The 23,769-nt window shown below is 36.4% G+C and overlaps 1 protein-coding gene across 1 annotated transcript; it reads right to left on the reverse strand.

Moving 5' to 3' along the window:
* Nucleotides 1-8,782: 8,782 nt before the first annotated feature.
* eif3k (eukaryotic translation initiation factor 3, subunit K) lies at nucleotides 8,783-22,301 on the reverse strand. The gene is made up of 8 exons (XM_039772149.1): nucleotides 22,147-22,301; nucleotides 17,988-18,086; nucleotides 17,782-17,902; nucleotides 17,534-17,608; nucleotides 17,300-17,366; nucleotides 13,552-13,629; nucleotides 9,723-9,848; nucleotides 8,783-8,881 (listed from the first exon to the last, which is right to left on the reverse strand). Exons 1-8 carry the CDS (start codon nucleotides 22,206-22,208, stop codon nucleotides 8,850-8,852), a joined length of 660 nt encoding a protein of 219 aa, XP_039628083.1. The 5' UTR covers nucleotides 22,209-22,301; the 3' UTR covers nucleotides 8,783-8,849.
* Nucleotides 22,302-23,769: the final 1,468 nt, after the last annotated feature.

The raw sequence follows: 23,769 nt of genomic DNA on the forward strand, positions 1-23,769 counted from the left end.
CCCTTGAAAAACCGACGTCCTGGGGGTTTGTTTTTGTCTCGCTTGCTGCAACCAATCACGACCCTTTCTCATTCACTTCAGTTGTAATTCACGACTGAGCCTGACTAATCGTTTTAAGAAACTCTGATGTAATTACAGGCATTAGTCGAGGATGAAGATGTTTTAACAGCCCTTTACAGTATCATGTGGATACAAACTGAGCCCAAATAGCCTTGTGATTGCTGAAATACAATTCATAGACTGGAGGATCCAACTCAAGGTATGACAACATTACATGTTCTGCTGAGTCTATGGCTAATTGCGGTATTTGTGAAATAAGTGGAGAGTTACTGTAAAATTTAAACTGTGGGTGCACAAGCAATAGACTCCAGCTGCGGACCTATATAGAGCTCCACTCTGTTGAGGAGGTTGTTGCCTTGCATTATATGCCAGTGAAACACACTATGGATAGGGCTGGGTGAAAGTTATGGATCTCAAGTCAAGTAAACCAGGTGACAAACATCTGCCATCCAATTGGCCGTCCAGCGGAACTGCGGAGCTCTGCAGATGGACCATCCCGCGCAAGCAGCTGATGTTGTTCAGCATCTTGTGGTGGGGATTTGTTTTGCCATCAGTAGCAGATGTTGGACATGACAAAATATACAAGTTGAAATAACCTCTCTCAAGGTATATTTGATAGAGATGAAGTGTTCAAAAAAAAAATCTGCAAATGATTTAATTGGTGTTTTTGAAACTGCAAGAATTTGAACAGTAGGCTATATTTGAGATATGTTAATGAATATTAAACTTTTCTGAAAAAGTTCGAAGAAATTTGTACACTGGTAGCCGAGTTGTTTAATAAGATTGACAGACAGATATGATGATGACAAAAGGTGCTTTCGAATTTTAAAAATATGAATCACATCAGCAGCAAATGTGACACGCTTCTGTATTGCTAAAATGACGAATCTTCATCCTTAATTAAAATACTGCAATTGAAGGAGCCCCAGCCTTTTACAGCTTCATTTGTCAATATCATGATTTTGAAAGTTGCTCTAAGTTTAACCAGATAACAGATTTTCTCTGTCTGTACTGTTTTTATAAAGGTGAATCCTATCTCTAGTTAGCTTTCCTTTAAAAGGATCATCAATAATTAAGAACAGCAAAATAATTTTTTTTCCTGTCTCAAATGAAGATATGGTATCAATTGACATTTTCTACCTCGCATTTTATTCGCTAATCTTATCTAGCTCCGATCCTATGATGAGGTATAATAATATAAAAGCCTCCCAAAAAAGTTGCAGGTATTGTATGTGACAAGACCCACAGTCTAAACAATGAAAAGAAAAGTGCTTTCTTTTATATGTTCTGTTCATCACCTGAAGAAATACAAAATAGAACACCTTAACTATCAGTCAACTACCCTAAGCACTTTGTGAACCATTCATTATCTAATCAGATTTGTAAATATTCATTACAGTAAAAACCTCAGCTGGCTTAAGCAATTAGAGATGCACTGTCATTTGGAGACGGTAATGTCAATACAATGCAGAATTGGAAAATCCCTAAGGTTAATGTAAATTATTTATATTACAGTTGAATTGAGGTAATATTTAATTCTCCGCTCGATACACTGGTAAAAGTCAATGTCCAGTTTGGAAACTTACACTATGGTCAGTTAGCCAGCGAGGGTGGAATAGAAAATACAAACTGTAGCCTATGTGGCTGCTGGCGGCAGTGTATCCAGTTTCAGACCTGACGGACCCCTGAGACTGCAGGTTTTTGTTTCAACCAGTTTCACAATCAGCGAGTCATTTTTATGTCTTGTTGTGTAATAACTTGGGACTTTATTTTCTCTTGTCCTGTGTTTAGAAATATGAGATTTCAATTCATAAAACATTTAAGAATTTGTATTTTTGTCATTGTTCTAAGTTTTTAAACCTCTTTTGTCATTTTTAGATTAATTCACCCTTCACTGTGGCATTTGCTCCATCAATTGTATATTAATAAGAACCGTTAACAATGACTGCACCAGGACAAATGACACTGACTTCTGGAAGGATCTGCCACAAGACATTTCTTCTGAATGTAAATTTGATACTATTGCTCTTTCTTAAATGTGGAATCAGAGAATGGAGAAAGACTGGCTAATGAAAAAAGAGATTTAAAAGGTAAAATGAGTCACTGATTGGAACAAAAACCTGCTGCCACTGGTGTTCCCAAGGACTAAAGTTAGAAACCACTGCTCTAGCAGCTCCAGGGGCAAAAGAGTACCCAGCACTATCAAGAGTTTGACTTAATAACTAGAATTTGGTACATTTCAGCATATTCTGCATCTCCAATGCATGTGACATATCAGAGGGTGATCAGTGAAGTTAATGCTCCTGAAATGGGTTAGTTAGATGTTTCTCAGAGTCTAAGCTCAGAATCCAGATTTTAAATGGGCTCTTAACATATATCAATGTACTCAAATGTATTACACGTTATCTAGAATTTTCATGTACAGTATATACTGAACTTGTTTATATATGTTAAGCCTTATTTGAAAGTTTTAGTACAGAAACAAGAAAATAAGGAGTGTGCCTAATGGAGTCAAACCCTGAGCAAATCATTTGGCTTAACTGTACCACAATTGTACAATTATATACACACATAAAAAAGCAAGTACATCCCATTAACTGTTTTCTTTTTTAACATATGTGGACATATCAAAATGTAATCTTTATTTAAATAGTACTGACAGATAAACATGATATAACAAATAGCAGGCCACAATTGCATTCCATTCTATAATTTGAACAAACATAAATGCAAATTTCATATATGGAAAAAAGAACAGCCCATACATTTATCACTTCCTCAGATATCTAAAATTAGAACCAGAGGCACCACATCAGGTACAAATGATTAGAAGGTAATTGATCATTGGAGAGGGTCCTGTCTATGCCCGTCTTATTCAAACCTCACACATTTAGTTTAGCTTGCTCTTTGTTGTTTGAAATGCGTGTCAGCATCATGCCTAGATCAAAAGCAATCCATGGCCTTCAGAAATAAGGTTCTAGATGCCTAGAAGTCTGGGAAGAGATTTAAAAAGATCTCCAAACAACTGGGTTAAGCAATCCACTGTCCAGAGGATCATCTACAAATGGAGATTTCAAACAACTGCCAACTTCTCCTGGCCAAGCCACCCCAACAGGTTCAGCCAGAGAGCAGAAAAAAAAAAAAAAAAAGATGCTGAAATCATCATTTGACATACAGGTAGCTCTTGCCACCGCTGACGTCAAAGTTCACGAGTCTACCATTACAAGGAGACTGCACAAATTAGATCTATACGGGAAGTGTGCATGGAGGAAACCTTTGCTTTCTAGAAGGAACACCCAAGTAAGATTAAAGTTTGCCTACAAACGCCTAGGCAAAAAGCAGGACTTCTAGAACAACATGTTCTGGCTCGACAAGGTAAAAAATATTTTTAGCTACAGTACCAGAAGACATGTTTGGTGAAAAACAAAGACAGCATTTGACCAGATGGGTTAAGGTTGTTTTGCTGCATCAGGGCCTGTTCAGCTCACCATCACAGAATCCACTAGTACCAGAAGGGTGATTGAGGGTAATGTGAAACCAGTACCACCACCAACAAATGGCTGAATAGGTGGAAACTGAGGGTTCTGGAACAGCCAAGTCTAAGCCCAGATTTGAATCCAATCGAAATGTGGGGGGATTTGAAACTGGCTATACTTGTAAGACACCCCTCCAAAATCTCACAACAGAAAAAAATTCTGCATGGAGGTGTGGGAAAAAGTTCTCAAAGTCCATGTCAGAAACTAGACATGCCTACTTAGGACTGAGATTGTTTCAACCAAATAGGGCAATACCAGCTTAGACCAATGGGTGTATTTACCTTTTTCCTTAGATGATTCCATTGACTGAATTACTGCAAAGTCAAATCCACGCCACCCCAACCCCCTTATATTACCTTCATCTAAACATAGTGCTTAAATCAAAGTCACATTTTCTCCACATATATTAAAAGGAAAAAATGTTTCAAGGGACATGATACTTATGAGGTGACACTTACTATAGAAAATGCAGTTGCTATAGAAAATACAGTAATATTGATTTTATTGTTAACATTCATAAGCTTAATGTTCAAGCCAGCCTTAAGCTGATGGAAACTAATATTTTTAACAGAAATTAACTTTGTTGCCATGCCAAATACCCATTGTAAAAAAGAAACTAAAATACAGTAACACTATTACACTGTACATAACTCTGTCCTAGGCTCTAAATTTTCACAATTTGAAAATTGCTACATTTGTTGATGTTCACATGGCAAATGCCTACAATAATGAATTTTTGCTGTCCAACATCTATGCCATCAGGCACCAAGCAAAATAAATACATGTGAAATTTAAATAAAACAAATATGCAAATTCAAGAAATTGCAAATTAAATGCACATGATTCCTGCTATGGCAGTTTGAGTAGATGCTGTCTCCATTGCACACTTATGCTATCGGCTTTGGGCAGCTACTTTACCTGTCAGCAGCGACATGTATCCTAAAAATGGGAATATGAAGAGCCAAATGTGAAACATGCTTAGAAACATAGCCATTCTATGCGCTATTCTTTTATCACTGAAAAGGAGGCCGAAAGGTTGGACTTATACCAAACAGGACTTATACCAAACAAATTTTTCCCATAAGAAATAATGGGAAAATGACTAATTCGTTCCCATGAAAAAAAATCCTATTGTTATTGGCATATTATACATTGATAAAATAATTTAAACACTGCTTAATACTAAAATAAATAAATATAAAAGCAATTAGATGAAATAAATGAAAATGACTTGTCTGATAACAATGAGTTTAATTTTACTGCACAACAAAAGGAGAGACTCCTCAGGCGATTGTGAATCACTGCTGTTCTTCTTCTGGCAGTTTTCAATCCAAATCCCTAAAACAGATTCCATCCAGACTACTGCCTTATTACATCCACTTACAACTCGTTTTGCACCCTGGTTAAAAGGACACTGCGGCCGCAGATCTTATATTCCTTTCCTACTTTTTAAATAAAAAGAATCATAGCCTTCAACAAATCCAAAACGTTTACCTTTTCGGCAATCGTTAACATCTTCCGTTTGCACTTGGGCACGGCCCCTGAAGCAGTAGCAGATCGTTTTGGAGCCATAATGAAGGGCTTGACTATGCACAAAGATAAACACAAAAGAGCACAAAAGTTAAAACTCTTTACACAGTGAAACGCGTTGATGCTGAATGAGCGAGATGAGACTTCCTGGTTAACACTGCATTCAGCACGCAGGAACTTAACTGCGTGCTCTGATTGGTTAGCTTCTCAGTCATCCGCCAATAGCGTCCCTTGTATGAAATCAACTGGGCAAACCATCTGAGGAAGCATGTACAGGAAGTAAAAAGACACATTGTCCGCAGAACCCGCGAAAAATCTGCGTTATATATCTAGTTATGCTTTCATATAAAATCCACGATAGAGTGAAGCTGCGAAAGTCGAAGCGCGATATAGCGAGGGATTACTGTACAAGTTGAAACTTGGCCCCCTTTTTTTTTTTTTGAAGGCGCGTGCCCGGTATACCACACGTGTTGTTCTAGCACGAGTCGTATTCCAAACAAAGGTCGTATACCAAGCAAAATATTTCGCCTCTAAACAGGACGTATACCAAGTTGGACTTATTCCAAAGCAGACGTATACCGAGGTACCACTGTGTATGTGTGTGTACTGTATATATACATACACACATATACATATACAGTAATTTGTAAGGAATGAGCCTGCCAAATTTCAGCCTTCTACCTACACGGGAAGTTGGAGAATTAGTGACATTGGAAACTTCAATATGGCGGCCGACATTGGCATCATACCACTGAAATAAGTACGTACATCGGTTTTGGTTAGCTCACGAAAGCCACCTACCAAATTTATTTTTTATATACTATAATATAATATACTATAATATAATATAATATAAATAAAAAAAAAAAAGGTGTGGTAGGGGTCTGGGGCTGGTCATTATAAACAGGTGACTTTCCTGTTTTACAGGTTTTGTACTGCAAAAAATGGGAATGTAAAACACAGGGTGCACTGACAGACATGCTTGACAAGTTAATAATTGAATAAATGTACAACAAATTTTTGTTTTGTTGACATTTTTGTCAAATTCTACTTTGATCTTTCTATCAACACACTGCATGCATAATTCGAAAGACACCATAAAGTTTTCCCCATAGCTACATTTTACTCATGTAAAGATAAACTGAAAAGATAACTGTATGAAAGATAATTATGTATTTGTTACATCTTAGACAAAACACTGAACGTATGAAAACTAACCAATAAAATCATAAGTCCCTAATCTCTTTTCACACTCGAAAGCAAGTTATACAAACTTAGCTTGAAAGAACCTGTTTGTTTGCCAGATGTCCACTCACTAGAAGCAAAGTTCAACAGGGAGGCACAGAAATTGCCACACAATCATCATCTAGTGGAAGCATTTTGCTACTTGTGGACAGTTTAGGAATTCGGAAGCGAGGTAATACACAAACACAGGTTGCAACCTTTTCCCGTTTGACATAGATATTACCACTCCCAGACTGTGTTGAATTTTGAAAGACATTCACAAACATTTTACAATATAATAGGTGCTCATACTTAACTGCTAATGCTTTTTCAGGCAGAAAACATTGTGGCAGGAAGAGGAATAAAAACCTGTACTAAATTCCACTATCCATATTTCCTTTAGGTGTACTGGATTTCAGTAAAATCTAACAGTACATGGTTGACTTCATGATAATTGACATATTTTTGTCAGTACTGTGTTTCTTAATTCCATTTTCATGGTCATCAAGCAGGCATAGCTTTTTTGTTAAATCACTCTCTGTGGAAAAACACTTTGCAGCCCTAACTTTAACATCTACACTGTGTGCACAATTATTAGGCAAGTGAGTATTTTGACCATATCATCATTTTTAATGCGTATATTCCAACTCCAAGCTGTATTAACTTGAATGCTTATTGGATTTAAGCACGTCAGGTGATGTGTATTTGTGTAATGAGGGAGGGTGTGGCCTAAGGAGATCAACACCCTATATCAAGGTGTGCAGAATTATTAGGCAGCTAGGTTTCCTCAGGCAAAATGGGCCAAAAAAGAGATTTAACTGACTCTGAAAAGTCAAAAATTGTAAAAAGTCTTTCAGAGGGATGCAGCACTTTTGGAATTGCTAAGATATTGGTGTGTGATCACAGAACCATCAAACATTTTGTTGCAAATAGTCAACAGGGTCGCAAGAAACGTGTTGAGAACAAAAGACGCAAATTAGCTGCCAAAGATTTGAGAAGAATCAAACGTGAAGCTACCAGGAACCCATTATCCTCCAGTACTTTCATATTCCAGAGCTGCAACCTACCTGGAGTGCCCAGAAGTACAAGGTGTTCAGTGCTCAAAGACATGGCCAAGGTAAGGAGGGCTGAAACCCAACCACCACTGAACAAGAAACATAAGTTGAAACGTCAAAACTGGGCCAAGAAATATCTGAAGACAGATTTTTTCAAAGGTTTTATGGACCGATGAGATGAGAGTGACTCTTGATGGACCAGATGGATGGACCTGTGGATCAGTAATGGGCACAGAGCTCCACTCCAACGTGGAGGTGGGGTACTGGTATGAGCTGGTATTTTTAAAGATGAGCTAGTTGGACCTTTTGCATTGAAGATGAACTCAAAATCAACTCCCAAACCTACTGCCAGTTTTTCAAGACACTTTCTTCAAACAGTGATACAGGAAAAGACCATGATTTTTATGCAGGCCAATGCTCCATCACTTGCATCGAAGTTCTCCACTGCGTGGCCAGCTAGTAAAGGCCTTAAAGATGAAGGAATAATGACATGGCCCACCTTCCTCATCTGACCTAAACCCTATCGAGAACTTGTGGGCACTTCTTAAACGCTAGATTTACGGGGGAGAAAAACAATACACCTCTCTGAAGAGTGTCTGGGAGGCTGTAGTCACTGCTCCACAAAAAGCTGATCGTCAACAGATCAAGAAACTGACAGACTCCATGAATGGAAAGGCTTATGACTGTTATTGGAAAGAAGGGTGGCTATATTGGTCATTGATTGATTGATTGATTTTTTTTGAAATGTCAGAGATGTTTATTTGTAAATTCTGAGGTGTTTGTTTATTATTCTCACTATAACAGATGAAAATAAACAAGTGAGATGGGAAAATTTTCATTTTTCCTTTAGTTGCATAATAAATCTGCACACTAATAGTTGCCTAATAATTGTGCGCACATATGTATTCCCCTGATGATGTTCACACTCACATTTCCGTTGTGAAACATTCAGGTTTCAGGTTTATTAACATTTTGGATTGACTGATAGCACTGTGTTTGTTCCATATTAAAATTAATCCTCAAAAATACAACTTGCCTAATAATTGTGCACACAGTGTATATCCTGTGTGTGCTTAAGAATTTAGATGCAACTGTTCCATTTGAAAATACTAGCTTTTTACATTCCATGTGCTGTCGTACATCAATGACTTTATGTATACATACTCCTTTGATTTCTTAGTACATTGGGAAGAACAATTTAGCTTGCACAGTATAACGTGACTAGTTCCAGGTATATAAACACTTTTAAAAGCTCAAGAAAGCGAAAAGCTACTCACGCAAATAACTCTGGTTTGCAATGCTCACCACCTTTGGCATGGGGCACTATAGGGAAATAATTCTTAATTGAATTTCCATGTGTTAATAAAAGGACACAAATGCATTTGGATAAATTATTTTACTGTGAAAAGGAGGAACAGAAAATACATTTTTGAAAGGTGCTTCATCATTGGGATGTGGCCATAATACTCGAAACACCTAAAACAGAAGGTGAAAAAAAAAATATATAAAAAAGACAACAAATTTAGACACCAGCCTGGTTAAACACTAAAAATAAAGACTGTTTCGGATACACACTCTCTGACTAAAGCACACGTTTCATTCCCAAAATGAAAAATGATTGATATTGTAAACGTGATGCGATTCTGCCATGTATCATCTAACGATACCCTAGAAAACCTCTATGAATAAAGATATGAAGACTACACTTAATACACACTACCATTTACTTTACTTATTAATGTCAAAATGTGTCATGCATTTGCAACAAGAAAAACTGTACATTAGGTAAGCAAAGCTGCCCAATTTTGAGAGTACAGTGGCAAATTCCTAATGTGAGGATACTGTACATTTTTTCCACTGTGTATAAGGATTTTAAATCAGAATTTCTATTTTTCTCAAAAATCCATGCTTGGTATTGTGAATGGTGACTCTAAACTGCCCCATTACAAGTGTGTGACATACATTCAATGGTACTTCATTTAGTTTTGTTTTTTTTGCCTTTCTCCCAAGAATGACATAATTCTGTGTTAAAAGAAGTGGGATTGGAAAACATATGAATTACATAAAGCTGACAATATGTGCAATGGCCTTAGTTTGTCTGGGGATAGTTTGATACATAGAATGAACTGAAATGTAGAGGAAAAATAATGTCAGAACTAGCGCTGACAAACACACGCCAATACTGTTCTAAGAACAACTGATGCCCCCGTCTCCTTCAGGATCATCTGTTCTGCTGCCCTTCACTGAAATCTCTACCTTATACTGCCTAGACTGAGTAGGTGAAAACTGTTTCATAATAACCGTCTGTGCAACTCACTTTCAAAATCAATCTTCTCCACAATATTTTTGGGCTTGATGTTCTCTTCTTGATTGTAGATAAAAATCTGTCCAGGTTCACTCTCTGTCCAGCCATATTTGCTCATCCAAGCCCTGAGCTGTGAGTCTGAAAGATAATAAGATACTTGTTAAAAGCCAGTCATATTAATACCCATCATAAGACTCAAGGCCTCTCATTTCCCCCAGTTTTCCTTCCTGTTAGTATAACTTCTTTAGTTGGTTTATAACACAATATTAAGTGTACTGAGGCAACACTTACTCTAGCTACTTGACTTTTATACTGCAATTCCATTACAATGGAGTTAAAAAAAAAAAAAAAACAAAAAACACACACTTTAAAATAAAAAGTTGCAACTAACTGGAACAAGACGTTATGTGCAGTTTACCTGAACAAAGTAAAGATGGGTGTAAAAAGGAATAGTTTTAATAATAAAATAAATGGTTTACATCAGATGTATACCTTACAACCTATGCTTCCAAAAACTAAAAATTTTCATGCAGCACTAAATCTCATTCACCCAACATCAGGAGTGTCACACTTAATATTTTTGAGGGCCAAAACATAGCACTTTATTTACCTCACACAAGATGGAACATAAACTACTACCTCCACATTTTATTTACAAACAAGAGGTACCCCTCTGCTCATCACAGTCGTATATTCTACTGTGCACCTCTCTTGAAACTGTCTTACCTCTGTAGAAACGTTTACTTTCTTGGACAATGCAGTGGGTTAGGAAAGTTACCAGTGTCAATGTGGATGAAATCAGCATTAAATGAAAAAACAATGTCTGTGCATAAAGTAGAGTGAGATTTTTACTGTTGACACATGAAAGCATTTGTAGCTAAAAGAAAATACATCCATTTTAAACCTGCATTAACATATCACATCTGGATGGCACTTGACCACAACCAGGTGTAAATGTGCTGGTCAAGGAGCATACAAATCCTTTTTTGGAGATGGTCCAAAATGGATAGTGATCACATTAAACACAAGTTGAAAAGTGAAAGCATTTCTAATTCACATATAATAATCAAGTTAGCAGAAAAAACAAAAGAATTGTGCAGCATGGTGCCAGCGGTCAGGTAAGCTGCACAAGGTTGGACAGCTCAAACACATGTGGCTTTACAAAGTGAGCAGAGCAACAGTAACAGCCTGTGAAGTTGACCTAAGATTCCCTTCATGTGATGGTCATATCTTTGGCATCTTCCTAAAACACAAAATTTCTTTATGGAAGGGTGGCATGTCAACTTTTTTCTTGTTGGGTCATTCCGAGTAGCTATATTCAATTCTAACTACAGGTTAGTTGCTGCAGTGCACTATGGTACAAAAATAAACACAAGCAAATACTATAGATGTATTTAAATGGATGGCAAGTATTAATCTAATCTGAACCTAACTGTATAAGGATGCAAGCTATATATGAAATGAAAGATAAAAAGTATTTTTTCAGAAAACTGTAATTGCAGGTGGCACGTAAAATGTTTTGAATATTGATGAAGCAGGCTGGTTTAAAAATAACCATGGTTTGAATCAGGCTTGTGGCCACTGCGTCCGACACCCCTTGCCTACATACATTTCAGGAAACTAATTTATATTCAAAAGTAAAAGGAACAAAACACACAATTACCATGTAGTAAGTTTGTCTCCTTAAGGAGATACTGTAGGTGGGTCTCTAACCATTTATATTGCATTGTAAAATATTTTCAGCTTTTTATGCAAAATAAATTAATCTTAAATAAATAAAATATTAAAAATGAAATATAAAACATTACACACATTTTAAATTTAAAGTAATCAATACACAAAGACATACTGTAGGAAGACTCAGTAATAGCAGTACACATTTTCATTTAGTTATGTTTGCCCATGAGGAAAAAAATATATATATATATATTTTTTTTCTCCTCTGTATGAGGCTGGCAACACACAATGTATGTGAGTGGAGATTAAATTAATTTCCCACCAAGCTCATTTCACATTCCTCTTCTACACTAAGGGGATGTTTCCTTCAAGCTTATTGGCAACTAAACTTCATTCAGTCAAGGTTTAGGTGGTGCACACTTTTTACTCCTTTATTTTATTTGGCCATTAATAATACACACAATTAATCAAGTGCCAAAAAGGAAATGTGCTCATTCCAAGACTGCCTGCCAGGACACTGAAGTTAATCAATGCAAGTAATCAGACAAGAATGTTACTTACAATGTTGTCGTATTTATATTAATATTTGGAGACAGACTATCCAGAAAAGCAGTGTAAAGGAAACATTAATTCAGCTGTTCATAATCTTAAAGTACACTATTCAATACAAGGTGGAGCATAAAGGCATTGCAAGTGTGAGGATAATTATACAGGCAAAAAAAAAAAAACTGATTCAACGGCAATCCCCACTTTGTCAGTCCATTAATATTTTAACTCTGGAACTCCACCTGTCTCTCCTTCTTTGGTAACCAAGGACAACAAAGAAACAGAACATAAATACTGCTTTTATGACGTTGCCAATTACTGCTTGAAATAATATGCCAACATCTGACAACAACTAATCAAATTGTAAACGGTGGTATTACACATAAGTCATTGCCTATATGATGGCTAACAGTAAAAATAATAAGAATACATGGTACAGCCTTGACACACATTTTTGCCAAAATACAGACATCGGCAGCCTTCAGTTCTGATATTATCATTTTTAAATGAATAGTAAAAAAAAAAAAAAAAAATAGATAAAACACTAAAAAAAAGAAATAAGTCCCTAACACAAGCACTTCACTTCCAATAGTATAATGTGTCCCATACTATCAAAAACAGTTTCACACTCGGTATTTGTACAATCTGTGCCAAGGCACAATGCAGTTCTTCTGATCTACTTGTGGAGACCTCATGCCTATTAAAACAACTTTATTTTTTGGTCACGTATTTGAATGCATTATTGTTTTAACTATTATATCTTGTCAGTGCTTTGACATTGTACAGGGTCGCCCAGGAAAAAGTGGCCCTCCTCCACGGAGATGACTGCATTACGTGGTGAAGAGAAAAATGACCAAATTTGGCACTCACATTTACAGATGATGCGGAAAGAGATCTCCTTGTACGTCAATACATCTCTGTGCCCGTTTCAGCATGTTCATGTACACTCTTCGCAACGTCATTGGTTTGATGGGTATGGCATTTTCAATGTTCAGCTTCAATTTATTTACAGTCCACGGATTTGTCTCATACATGCAGCCCTTTGTAATGACCCAACATTCATTCGCATATTGTTAAGTAAGGCGATCGTGGTGGCCTTAAACCCTTGCTAATAATCCTTTTGTCAGGAAAATACTCCCAAATAGTAGACACAGATATGCGTGAAGTATGGCAAGTTACAATGAACACTGTATGTTGTTAATTTTGGCTGTGCTAGTATGTAATGACCACTTCAGTACACTGCCACCACAAAAGTGGTTTCCAGGGATCAGACAGCAAGGAAACAAGGCAGGCGAAACTGCATCTGGTGGCAGACGAGACAGGAGTCATCTCGGTGGAGGCGGGCCACTTTTTTGTGGGCAACCCTGTATAATGGACAGGTATGCAAATGTATATAAAAACGGAGTGAACTGAGTGTGAGGCCGATAATCCACAGATGCCCTGTGAATATATGTTCAAATTCTGGATATAACTATTTATTGTGATTTTTGCCCATTAGTATTTAGCATAAAGCCACACAGTTAATATTAAACACTGTCAAAATGCAGAAATCAACTTCAGCTACTGCAGCCTGCAAATAATAATATTAATGAATTTTAAACACCACAAAATAGCATACCTGTGAGATCCCCCAACATTTCTGCCAACAGCATCTTCTCAATGTTTTGGTAAGTGATGCCAACCACATGACAGATGACTGCATATTAATACCAAAAAAAAAAAAAAAATACAATTATAAAGCAGCTAAGTTATAATTCAATTAGTGAGAAAAAAAGAAATGGTAGACACTATTAGTCATGGAACACAAGGGACATCTCATATGTGTGCATACATGCAAGGGCTCTACACAAAAAAAACAGTTCAACAACTACAAGACACGTTTCCTTGATAAGTTTTCTTAACCATTTATATACACTTCAGCAATATCAGATATATGTCGCACGCACAGGATCATATCCACTTAATCTAGTTTTTAAGGAGTGTAATTGATCAGAAAATTAAAAGGGGCACACATTTGAAAACGCCTAGATACAAAAATATAGCTTTTTTTCTTTGTAAATAATAACATGTAAAAGAATGGATGCAATAATACATGAGTAATTAAATAAACTTCAAACACACAACCGGGTTTCTTACAAAATACAAGGTGATAGACTATTTTAAAAATACTTTTTAAAAACAAAACCATACAATGGGGGAGAAAAAAAAAAAAAAAAATCAAGCTTATTATAATTGCAGGCCAAATAAAGCATTATTAGTCTTAAGAAAGGAATCATAGAACAATTCCAGGAAAAAAACAAAAAGAAACATGAGTGCCAATTCAAAAATGGTGAGGGCATGCAATAACAGTTGTGGAAAATTGGACTGTCACAAACAAAAGGAGTATGTGAACTGAGATAATGGCAACTAATTACTTTGCAGGAGACAAATAGACTTTAATACTTCTAACCTCAAAAAACAAATGCCATAGCAATGTCACACTGGAAAAAATGTGGGATGACCACAATGCATACAGACATCAGCAAGTTGGGAAAAGTGGGTGATGGTACTATAAACAAGACGACAGGTGTAACAAGTGTATGTGACATACTAAAACTGCATACAGATGGAAAGAGTAAAATATCAATGATCAAATGCTAAGAGAAAACTTTTATATTTGACTGTCTAGCTTATTTTTGAAATGTATTTTGAAAAAATATAAATATTTATCACAAATGCTTATTTTTCACAGACATATTAACTCCCACATTGAAAATGCAAGAAGAGGATTCACTCCTAAAACACCCACAACATGAAGGTCTGTCTCAAGGGCTGTTTAAAAATGCAAAGACTAAATAAGCTCTGAGTATATTAATGAAATATTAATAGTGTTGAAGCTAGAGTTACTGTATACATATAACTCTCAGAGGAGTTTATATGAATCAAGAAATACCCAACTTTCAGGAATAGCAAAGAAGTTACCAAACATTTGTCATGTTCTTTCACTTTTGTATCACTGTACGGAAATATAATAAAACTCACAAATTTGTTTAGTTATCAATATATTTGCAATTTGATATAAGCTTCTGATCACTTGTCGAGACCTTGTGCCTATTAAAATTACTTTATTTTTTGGTCAGACACAATCAGTCTCAGCTTTTTGTGCGATTTTCAATTTGGTTGTCCACATAAATTATTTAATAAATGAATGAATGACTTCCTTAACAAGTAAAACAGTGAACACACCTTTGCAATTAGCTTCAAATTTTACAAAATGTATTGGTATTTGTTTGCAGGATTACTACACAGAGGTGTTTTTTCCAGCAGTACCTAAAGAAATTTACAGTGGCTCCATGCAAATGTGCAAAGAACTGTCATTTTTCACTCGAGCTGTATTTCTTACTCCGTATCTCACAGCAAAAACAATCCATCTTGAAAGGAGTTAAGAAGTGCTTCAGCAAATTACAGTTTCTTATATTTCATATCTGAGAGGAACTTACTTTGAATGAGGCATTGCATCACTTTAACTGTTTAACTAATTTACACTACCTAGTCATTTGTCAAGGAAAAAAGTGATTTTGGATCCGATTAACACTAGAATTACCAAAGCCTACGAAAAAACTTGTAAACCCGGTCCACCTTGAATCCCTTCACTCCTCTCTGGCAGCGTCTCTGTCTTGTAAATGTGTCGATCAAGACAAGCAGCCTGCTATACCATCCCCCTCACCACCACAGAAAGGGCAAGAAGATCTCCCAGTCTGGGAGTGAGCTACCTAGAGTTGTGTTTCATGTCTACAACAATCTATGTAAACACATCATTAAAGCAGAAATGTTTTTCATATTTTAGTAATAAAGTGTACACATGAACTGTATAATGTGTGAAGGCTAATGTCCAAATCAAATGAACACTTTCACAAAAAGGTACAAAGACAATACGACAGCTTCCGTGGTGCAACAGTAAGAACTGCAGATTTATAATCCAGTCGTCGCTAGTTCAAAAACCAGCTCCCTCATAAATGTATTGTTTTGAGAAGTGAGTTGCACTTATTGTTAATATTATACAATAAAAACATACATTTGATTTGTTTCTGTAACAGCCAGTATAAATTTATTGTACTTGTAAAAGTTAGCTTTTTTTTTTCTTTTTTAATATACACTCTCAGTCATGATCACAATACAACCGCCCCAAACCACCCCACAACAGATCTGACGCTGTTAAGTTTTTATCTGAAACTAGGAATAATTATAGATGTGAGTGGTGTTTTGAGACAATGAAACTGGAAATTCTCTGATCTGGAGGGATAAAAGCTGACACACAAACACTGGTGTGTTATGCCTTTTTGGTATGTTCATGTCTTGTACAGTACGTGTGCGTTGATTGCCGCCAGGTCAGGCATGTTGTAGCACACAGCAAATCGGCCACCCACATGTACCTGCTCACACTGAATAATGAATTTGTCATTTATTACTAAAACATGAAAAACATTTCTGTTTTAACAATGTGCTTACACAGATTGTTGTAGACACGGAACACACATGAAATTCTTTACCCTATACAACTCTAGGTAGCTCACTCCCAGATAATCAAGGCTTGAACTGTGAGAACTTCTTGCCCTTTCTACGGCAGTGGTTGTCTTATAGCAGGCTGCTTGCCTTGATCGACACATTTACTAGACAAAAGACGCTGCAGGATGGGAGCGAAGGGAGGGCTTATGAATTTTTTATAGGCTTTCGTAATTCTAGTGCTAATTATTAGAGAGGGTGTAGTGGGGGTGGTTGGTTGAGAAAAAAAAAACCCAGAACTGCAAATAAGCAAAAGCAACCAAACATAAAAAAATCACATTAAGAGCCAATAGCCTAAAAGCAGCAACTGCAATAAGAAGCTTTTAAAGGTTAATACAAAAATACCTGTATATTTATTAATAATTTCCCTGACAATGCAATAATAAATTAAATGTTTCTTTAGTATCAAAATGTTGCCTACTAATTAGGAAACTGGTTGGAAAAAAGCATCCAGCGTTCACAACTGCAGGCAATGACTTTTCAGGCTCCTGGCCTATAAACATCTCCATTTCACACTTGCTTTGTCATTGTTTCATTGTGTCAATTTCAACTTTGTTAGCATGCATGTAAAAACAATTCAAAATTTAAAAAAATGCATTTCTAGTGAATAATGGTACAGTGTCAAAACAAACAAACAAAGCAGACTATCAGTGCAAGCAGTGTTATACATATCACAAAAACCACAACACCACAGAGCTACAAAAGTGGACAAAACAAACAAACAGCCCATACTTTCCTGAGAATTTAATGAATACATAAATAACTTAAGGAAAAGCTTGTCAGTCAATCTATGAGTCACAATGGTTACTCGATTCACCACTTACATTTTCTCACAGAATCCTCAAATCCAGTAATGCCTTCAATCAGCTCTCGGTTTTCCTCAAGATTTTGCTGTAAAACATTAGAGGTGATGGAAGAATAATATCACACAAATGAAAATATACATACTAATAGGCTCCAGTAAAGGGGCGACAAAAATCAGATTAGCACTTTCACTTTGAAATCTCAATATAAGATCATAAGGCAGGAAGAGAGGCAGGATGCCTCAGAGAACTTACCCAAAATGCTTGAAAGTGACACGTTTCTAGTAGATTCCCCAAATAAAGGATCTGTCCAATTGGTCCTTCCTCCTGCTGCAAAGAGAGTTAGGAATACAACACAATGATAGTTTCCCACCCACCTGCTTCCCCATAAGGAACCTATCCTCACTTGGTATTATAAGAATGCATGTCTCAATCTGAAAACTTTGCAAATTCACAACCAGAAAATTCCTTGTCCCATTTCTTTTTTAAACCTTGTAGGATACATGGGTTTGGTCAATCATACATTTACACAGTGTGAAGTCTGTGTGAGGGAGGTTTGTCAGTGCCTTAAGTAGAATTTGGGCAGTCACAGTGGTTTGAAAGTATGCTGGATTAAACTGGTACCTGTGGAATGAGGCAAAAAAAAAAAAAAAAATTCAGAAAGCAAAGCATATGGTACTGGCCTTGGTGATATAAGGTGCAGACTTACAGTTTGAGTACTGCCAGGTTGGCTTCTAGATCATAAGCATTTTCCCGGGCTTGCGTCTCCACATAGCGTTCCAACGTTGCTAGATTCTCTGGGTTATACCTAAAGTGAGGAAGATGACACTTTGAGGGAACAACATGGGCAGGATATCTCAATAACTGAACTGAATGTGCTGCAATTACTGCCACCCTTCAGCATTTCCCAGAAAAGCCAAGTAGTGTGGAGGGGCTTAGGTTTCCAAACAAGTGACAAAATTATTAATGATATTGTTTTCATTTATAGAGTACAAACAATTACCTATTATGGCACCATCAGTTCTGAAGTGTTTGAGTTACAGAAAATGTTGTTTTTACATTCCCTGTTTCTAGAGTATATTTTAAATATTTAAACACTACCCTAATTCTAATAGAAATGAAGAAAGCACTTGAGTGGAACATGATCCATAACAGTAAGTCCCAATCAAGCAATATCAACTACTTAATTTCTAAAACATCTATTAACTGGAAGACACACAGGTTAATTAACTCACAAATGTACTTTTAATAGTGTACTAAGGATGATAGAAGATGCCTATATTTTAGTCAAAAAATTGTCTTTATTACTTCCATCCATCCATCCATTTTCTAACCCGCTGAATCCGAATACAGGGTCACGGGGGTCTGCTGGAGCCAATCCCAGCCAACACAGGGCACAAGGCAGGAACCAATCCTGGGCAGGGTGCCAACCCACCGCAGGACACACACAAACACACCCACACACCAAGCACACACTAGGGCCAATTTAGAATCGCCAATCCACCTAACCTGCATGTCTTTGGAATGTGGGAGGAAACCCACGCAGACACGGGGAGAACATGCAAACTCCACGCAGGGAGGACCCGGGAAGCGAACCCGGGTCTCCTAACTGCGAGGCAGCAGCGCTACCACTGCGCCACCGTGCCGCCCTCTTTATTACTTATTTTTCACTTAAAGGTTTCACTAAAACACATACTTTACAGATCACCAAGTCATTCCTATGAAATGCCCGATTATGTAGCCAGCTACAGAGCTACAACATTGAGAGGTTTAATATGAAATAATCACTTTATGATAATGAAACAGCCAAAAGGTTAGCAATGGACCAACATGTTCAATTAATTCGGAAAAACATTAAAATGACTGCCACACAAAGTTGTCACTGTGATGTGGCCTCCCATAGTAGTAGTAAGCTGATGGAACCCTTTCAGCCCGATTTCAGAGCACAGTACACAGGAGAAGCTGTTCGGCTTCGAGTAACTAATGATTTGCTTATGGCAGCAGATGTTGGGCAAATCAGCACATTAATCCGGTTAGACTTTAGTGCTGCATTTAATGCTGTCAAACATGATATTCTACTGTCCAGAATGAAGAACATTCTGGGTGTCTCTAGAATGCTCTCCAGTGGTGTAGTTCCTTTCTGACTGATAAGCAAGAATTGGCAAAAACAGGCCTAACACAGTCCATATTACACAAGGAGTTCCACAACGCTCTATCTCCGCCCTACTGTTGTTCAGTATCTATACATTTCCCCTTGGTAATATAATTCGTAACTTTGAACTAGGTTATCATTTTTATGTGAATGATGCTTAGATCTATTTCAGTGTTAAAAGAGAACGTAATGCTAACTGGCACTAAATCTCAGCCTGAGCATGGTAAAGGCGCTATATAAATAAAATGTATCATTATTAAGTACATCAGCTCCTTTTCAATCACTGTTGGTGGTGACATGATCAGACCTTTTAGTTCTGCAAGGAATCTTGGTGTAATTTTTGATTCTTCTCTTTTTTTATTCTACCCACATAAATCACATTAAGAATCTTTCTTGCTTCCACCTCTGTAACATACCCCATGTCTGCTCATTACTCTCCTTTTCTGATGCTGAGAAACTTGTCCATGACTTTAGTACATAAAAAACTTTGCTACAAAAGTCCAACAGTGAACACATACCAGCCACCTGTTCCATTATCACTGGCTCCCAGTGTCTTGAAGGACTTAATATAAAAATTATATTACTAACCAGTGAAGCTTTAAATGACATTGTACCAGACAATATCAGTAAACTCTTCTGGGAATTTTATTGTACCCCAAACTAACCTGTCCTCTATGGATGACAAGACCTCCACTTTCACTGCATCCAGACTTTGGAACAACTTTTCTAAATTAATGAGATCAGTTGACTCAATTCATTCATGTAAAAGGCAACCGGACCCATCATTGTTTAGAAAGACATTCAACTTACCCCGACATTCTGACCATTTCTGTCAGTTTTACCCTTTTTGTCAAGGTGTTCAGGATGATTTGTGTTTGTACCTAAAATTTGTTATTTGTCAAGGGTCTTCTTTTAGTATTTTTATTCTGGTTTATTGTCTTATTCAAAGCTTTGTGTTTCCTGTATTTATGTTTTACGCAGATATCATTGTCTATCCATTGTTGTAGACCTCCAGTTAGTTTGTTTATTTTGAGACTCTGCAAAGCACTTTGAGCATAGGAAAAGTGGCACATTAAAAAATGCATTACTATACAGTCTTTGTTTTTGTTCATTATGTGGATTTTAATTTTTCCTAATGTTAGAATCAGTATGTCATTAATTCTCCAGTGATGTATAGGTGGAATGCGATTCTTCTAGTTGAAAAATTATATGGTTAATACTTTAAATATTGCTTTTGATAATGGACTTCCAATTTTCCTTTTTGCACCAAGTAATGCTTGGTCTTTCTATCCTCCCATTCATTTTCTAGCCAATTCATTGTCACAGACAGCAAAAGACACAAAGCCTGGAGGCAACCCTAGGTGCTATCTTTGCCATAGACTAAGAACTCGAACCTAAGTTATATAAACTAAGAACTCTTACCTAAGTTATATAAACACATTCATTCATCCACTAAATACACAGCAAAAAAGCATCATCTCTAAACTTTGTTCTTTAAATTTGTCAGTCTCCCTCGCTCTGTCTTATTCATGCACAAACACATTAAGTTTGATTTAGAAAAGAGATCTACTGTAAATATTTTGGAACAAAAATGTAACAAAAATTATGAGGATTCCTGTCTCTTTATTACATCAGATTGTATAGTTTTGGGTTGGGGGATTACTAAGGATGTACTTAATTGCTAATACGAATTCTCTGTTACCTAATAACTTTACCCAATTAACACTCTTATAAGAGAAATGTTTCCAGATTTAGCTATTCACATTGCACATTTTGTCATTCACAACTGGAAATCCAACACCCATTTTTCGTCCTGTCCCCAGAAACTGGTTGAAAGTGTTGTGTCTGCTTGGATTGCCAAGAAACTGGGTTGTTGAATTTTTTTTCTCGAATTAAAGGATGTTATTTTCTTATATGAGAACACCGTTTAATGATACCACTTCATTTCTGATCAATTTTTAAATATTTAAATTCCTAAGTGTACATAAATGAGATGCTGATTTCTTTGTTTAATCTTTTCTTTACTGAATGCCCGGTTTATATAAATTCCCTAGGTTGGCTAATGCCTTCTGACCTGTTACCGAGGACTTCTACCCTTATGAGAATATTACTGATGTTTCCTTTATTCTAATATTATAATAATTCTAATAATATTTTATGTTACTGAATGTATTATTTGCACGGGCATATATATTTTACAATGTTTAGTATAATATATTATGTACATTTGAGAAAAAGCGCTATATACATTTATTTTTATTATAAATAAAAACAATTTATCGACAGTGCTTTAATTCTTTTAATACAAGGGGGATGGTTGCACAGCAGTTATGTTCAGAATAATGTGCCCATATGGCGCTTGTTCTTTCCGATTTTCCATCTGAAAGACCTGTCGATCACCCGGCGACACAAAACGTCTGTAGTCCTAGTGTGGGTGATCGCTTGTGTTAGTAGAAAGACGCGCCACTGAAGGTTCAAACGCCTTCCCGCTTATGATGCCCGGAGAGGCTCCTGCTCCCTGAGAGCCCTAAACGAGACAATGTACTTGAATTGCACAAGTTCTTAAAGTAGACCGCCTAACTACTTTACTGCAATTTTCAATTCTGTACATGCCTTAACAAAATACTGCATACGTTCTACCCATATACCGGCTCAGGCTTTCATCGTCACAACCTTAATCACTTAAAATTAAGTGTGTAACCAATAATCCGCCTACCTGTCAATTCCTCGCAACAGCTTGCCCACATTTGCTCTCATCTGCTCAAAGGACGAAGCCATTTATTTTATTTATTTCTTCGGCCGTTCACACGTGGCTCAAAACAAGACGAAGCCACACCGGCCTAAACAGAAAGAGGCTAACCCGGAAACAAAACCGATCACGTGTCAGACGTGAATGATCACATGATGACCCCGCGTTTTTCACGTGACAGTTATAGCTTCCACAGGACCACCCATTCGGTCTTTAGAGCAGTCTGTGTCGGTTCCGTGTGTTTTGCATACAATTTGGAAGTTCTTTAAGATAGCGGTTGCGAAGGCCATGTCTATAGACAGTGTGGGCAGAGTAAAGTAAAACGGCGGAAAGGAACTGTGGTTTATGCGACTTGCACTCAGGAGCAATTCGGTAGCTCAGTCTTTTATGAACTCCCAATCAGATTGTCCTTATCTTTCACAAGCAGGTGGTGTTGTCATGAATGATAATGTATGATAACATTTGAAGCAACAGAGATACAAAGAATAAGAACAAAGGTTTATTTGTGTACTCATGGTTTAATAATGATTTATTGTTTTTTGCCCAATTATTAAATAAGGCGATCAGATTGTCGTTATTCTCAGAATTTTTAGATTAATTTCAAATTCATGTTGAATTTTCCTCCGTTGTCAGTGTCATTGCTGACAAGTTAATCGCTTTAGTCAGTGGAAGTGTAGAGTTTGCAGTAGTGAACCCATTCGTTTATATGAGTGATTTGTGCATAGGAAAAGCAGTTGTTAGAGAGAAAATGCAAATATTGTCATATAATCCTTGTGTAATGCCTTCATGTATGTCATATTAGGGCAAAAGTTGATAATATTAACTGGAAACTGAATGAACGGCTGTAAATCAATATTATCTGACAAATAAGGCCAAATATCTCACTTATAGAATTTACCTTGTTAAGCTAACCCTGGCCTAATTAAGACATGATCGAGATTAACATTATACGTTTTACACAAATGACAAATAAACAATCTTACATTTATTTGCTGCCTGTATTTACACCTAATCGATTTCTGGTTGCTAGTGGAATGTATTGCTCATTGTCTTATGAGTGTTTGTTCTTTTGAGTTACAATAAAAAAATAAAGACTGAAAAAAGTTTAAGCTATTTATATAAGGATAAATCTGCATTTTTTCGTATTTTCAAACTCTAAAATAGTCAGCAGATACACTTTTACATCCATTTTAAAATGTTTAAACAGGATCTATTTCAGACCATTTAATTTTGTGTATAGGATAGTGTTCCAATACAATTTTACAAATTAATTTATTATTTTTAGTGGGGTTGTGTTTAACATAATGTGTATTTCTTCAAAAACCATTATCCATATTAGTCTTTTTTAATTTAAGTTTGTAACTCTTATCAGAGTATTTTTTTACAATGGGGCTGAACTAAAATAAATTACAAATAGTTCCTGTCACAAAAGTAAATTTATTATCTGTATTGATTCTAAATCACTGAACAACTAGAGTCCTCAGAGAATGAGTTACCCAGTATGTGACGTCTTTATAAAGTACTTAAAGTATCTACACATTTTTTCCAATCACTCTGCTTTCCAAATAAAGAATTCCAAGATACTGTAAC

The sequence above is a fragment of the Polypterus senegalus genome, chromosome 12, assembly GCF_016835505.1.
Source record: "Polypterus senegalus isolate Bchr_013 chromosome 12, ASM1683550v1, whole genome shotgun sequence".
Taxonomy (NCBI): Eukaryota; Metazoa; Chordata; class Cladistia; order Polypteriformes; family Polypteridae; genus Polypterus; species Polypterus senegalus.

What these genes read in the sequence shown, in the direction of transcription:
- eif3k (XM_039772149.1), bottom strand. Translation starts at nt 22,208, where the DNA reads ATGGCTTCGTCCTTTGAGCAGATGAGAGCAAATGTGGGCAAGCTGTTG. An exon ending in AATGTTGGGGGATCTCACAG is followed by an intron (nt 9,849 to 13,551) that starts GTATGCTATTTT and finishes ATTATCTTTCAG; the next exon opens with ACTCACAGCTCAGGGCTTGG. An exon ending in GGAGAAGATTGATTTTGAAA is followed by an intron (nt 8,882 to 9,722) that starts GTGAGTTGCACA and finishes CTTCTGTTTTAG; the next exon opens with GTGTTTCGAGTATTATGGCC.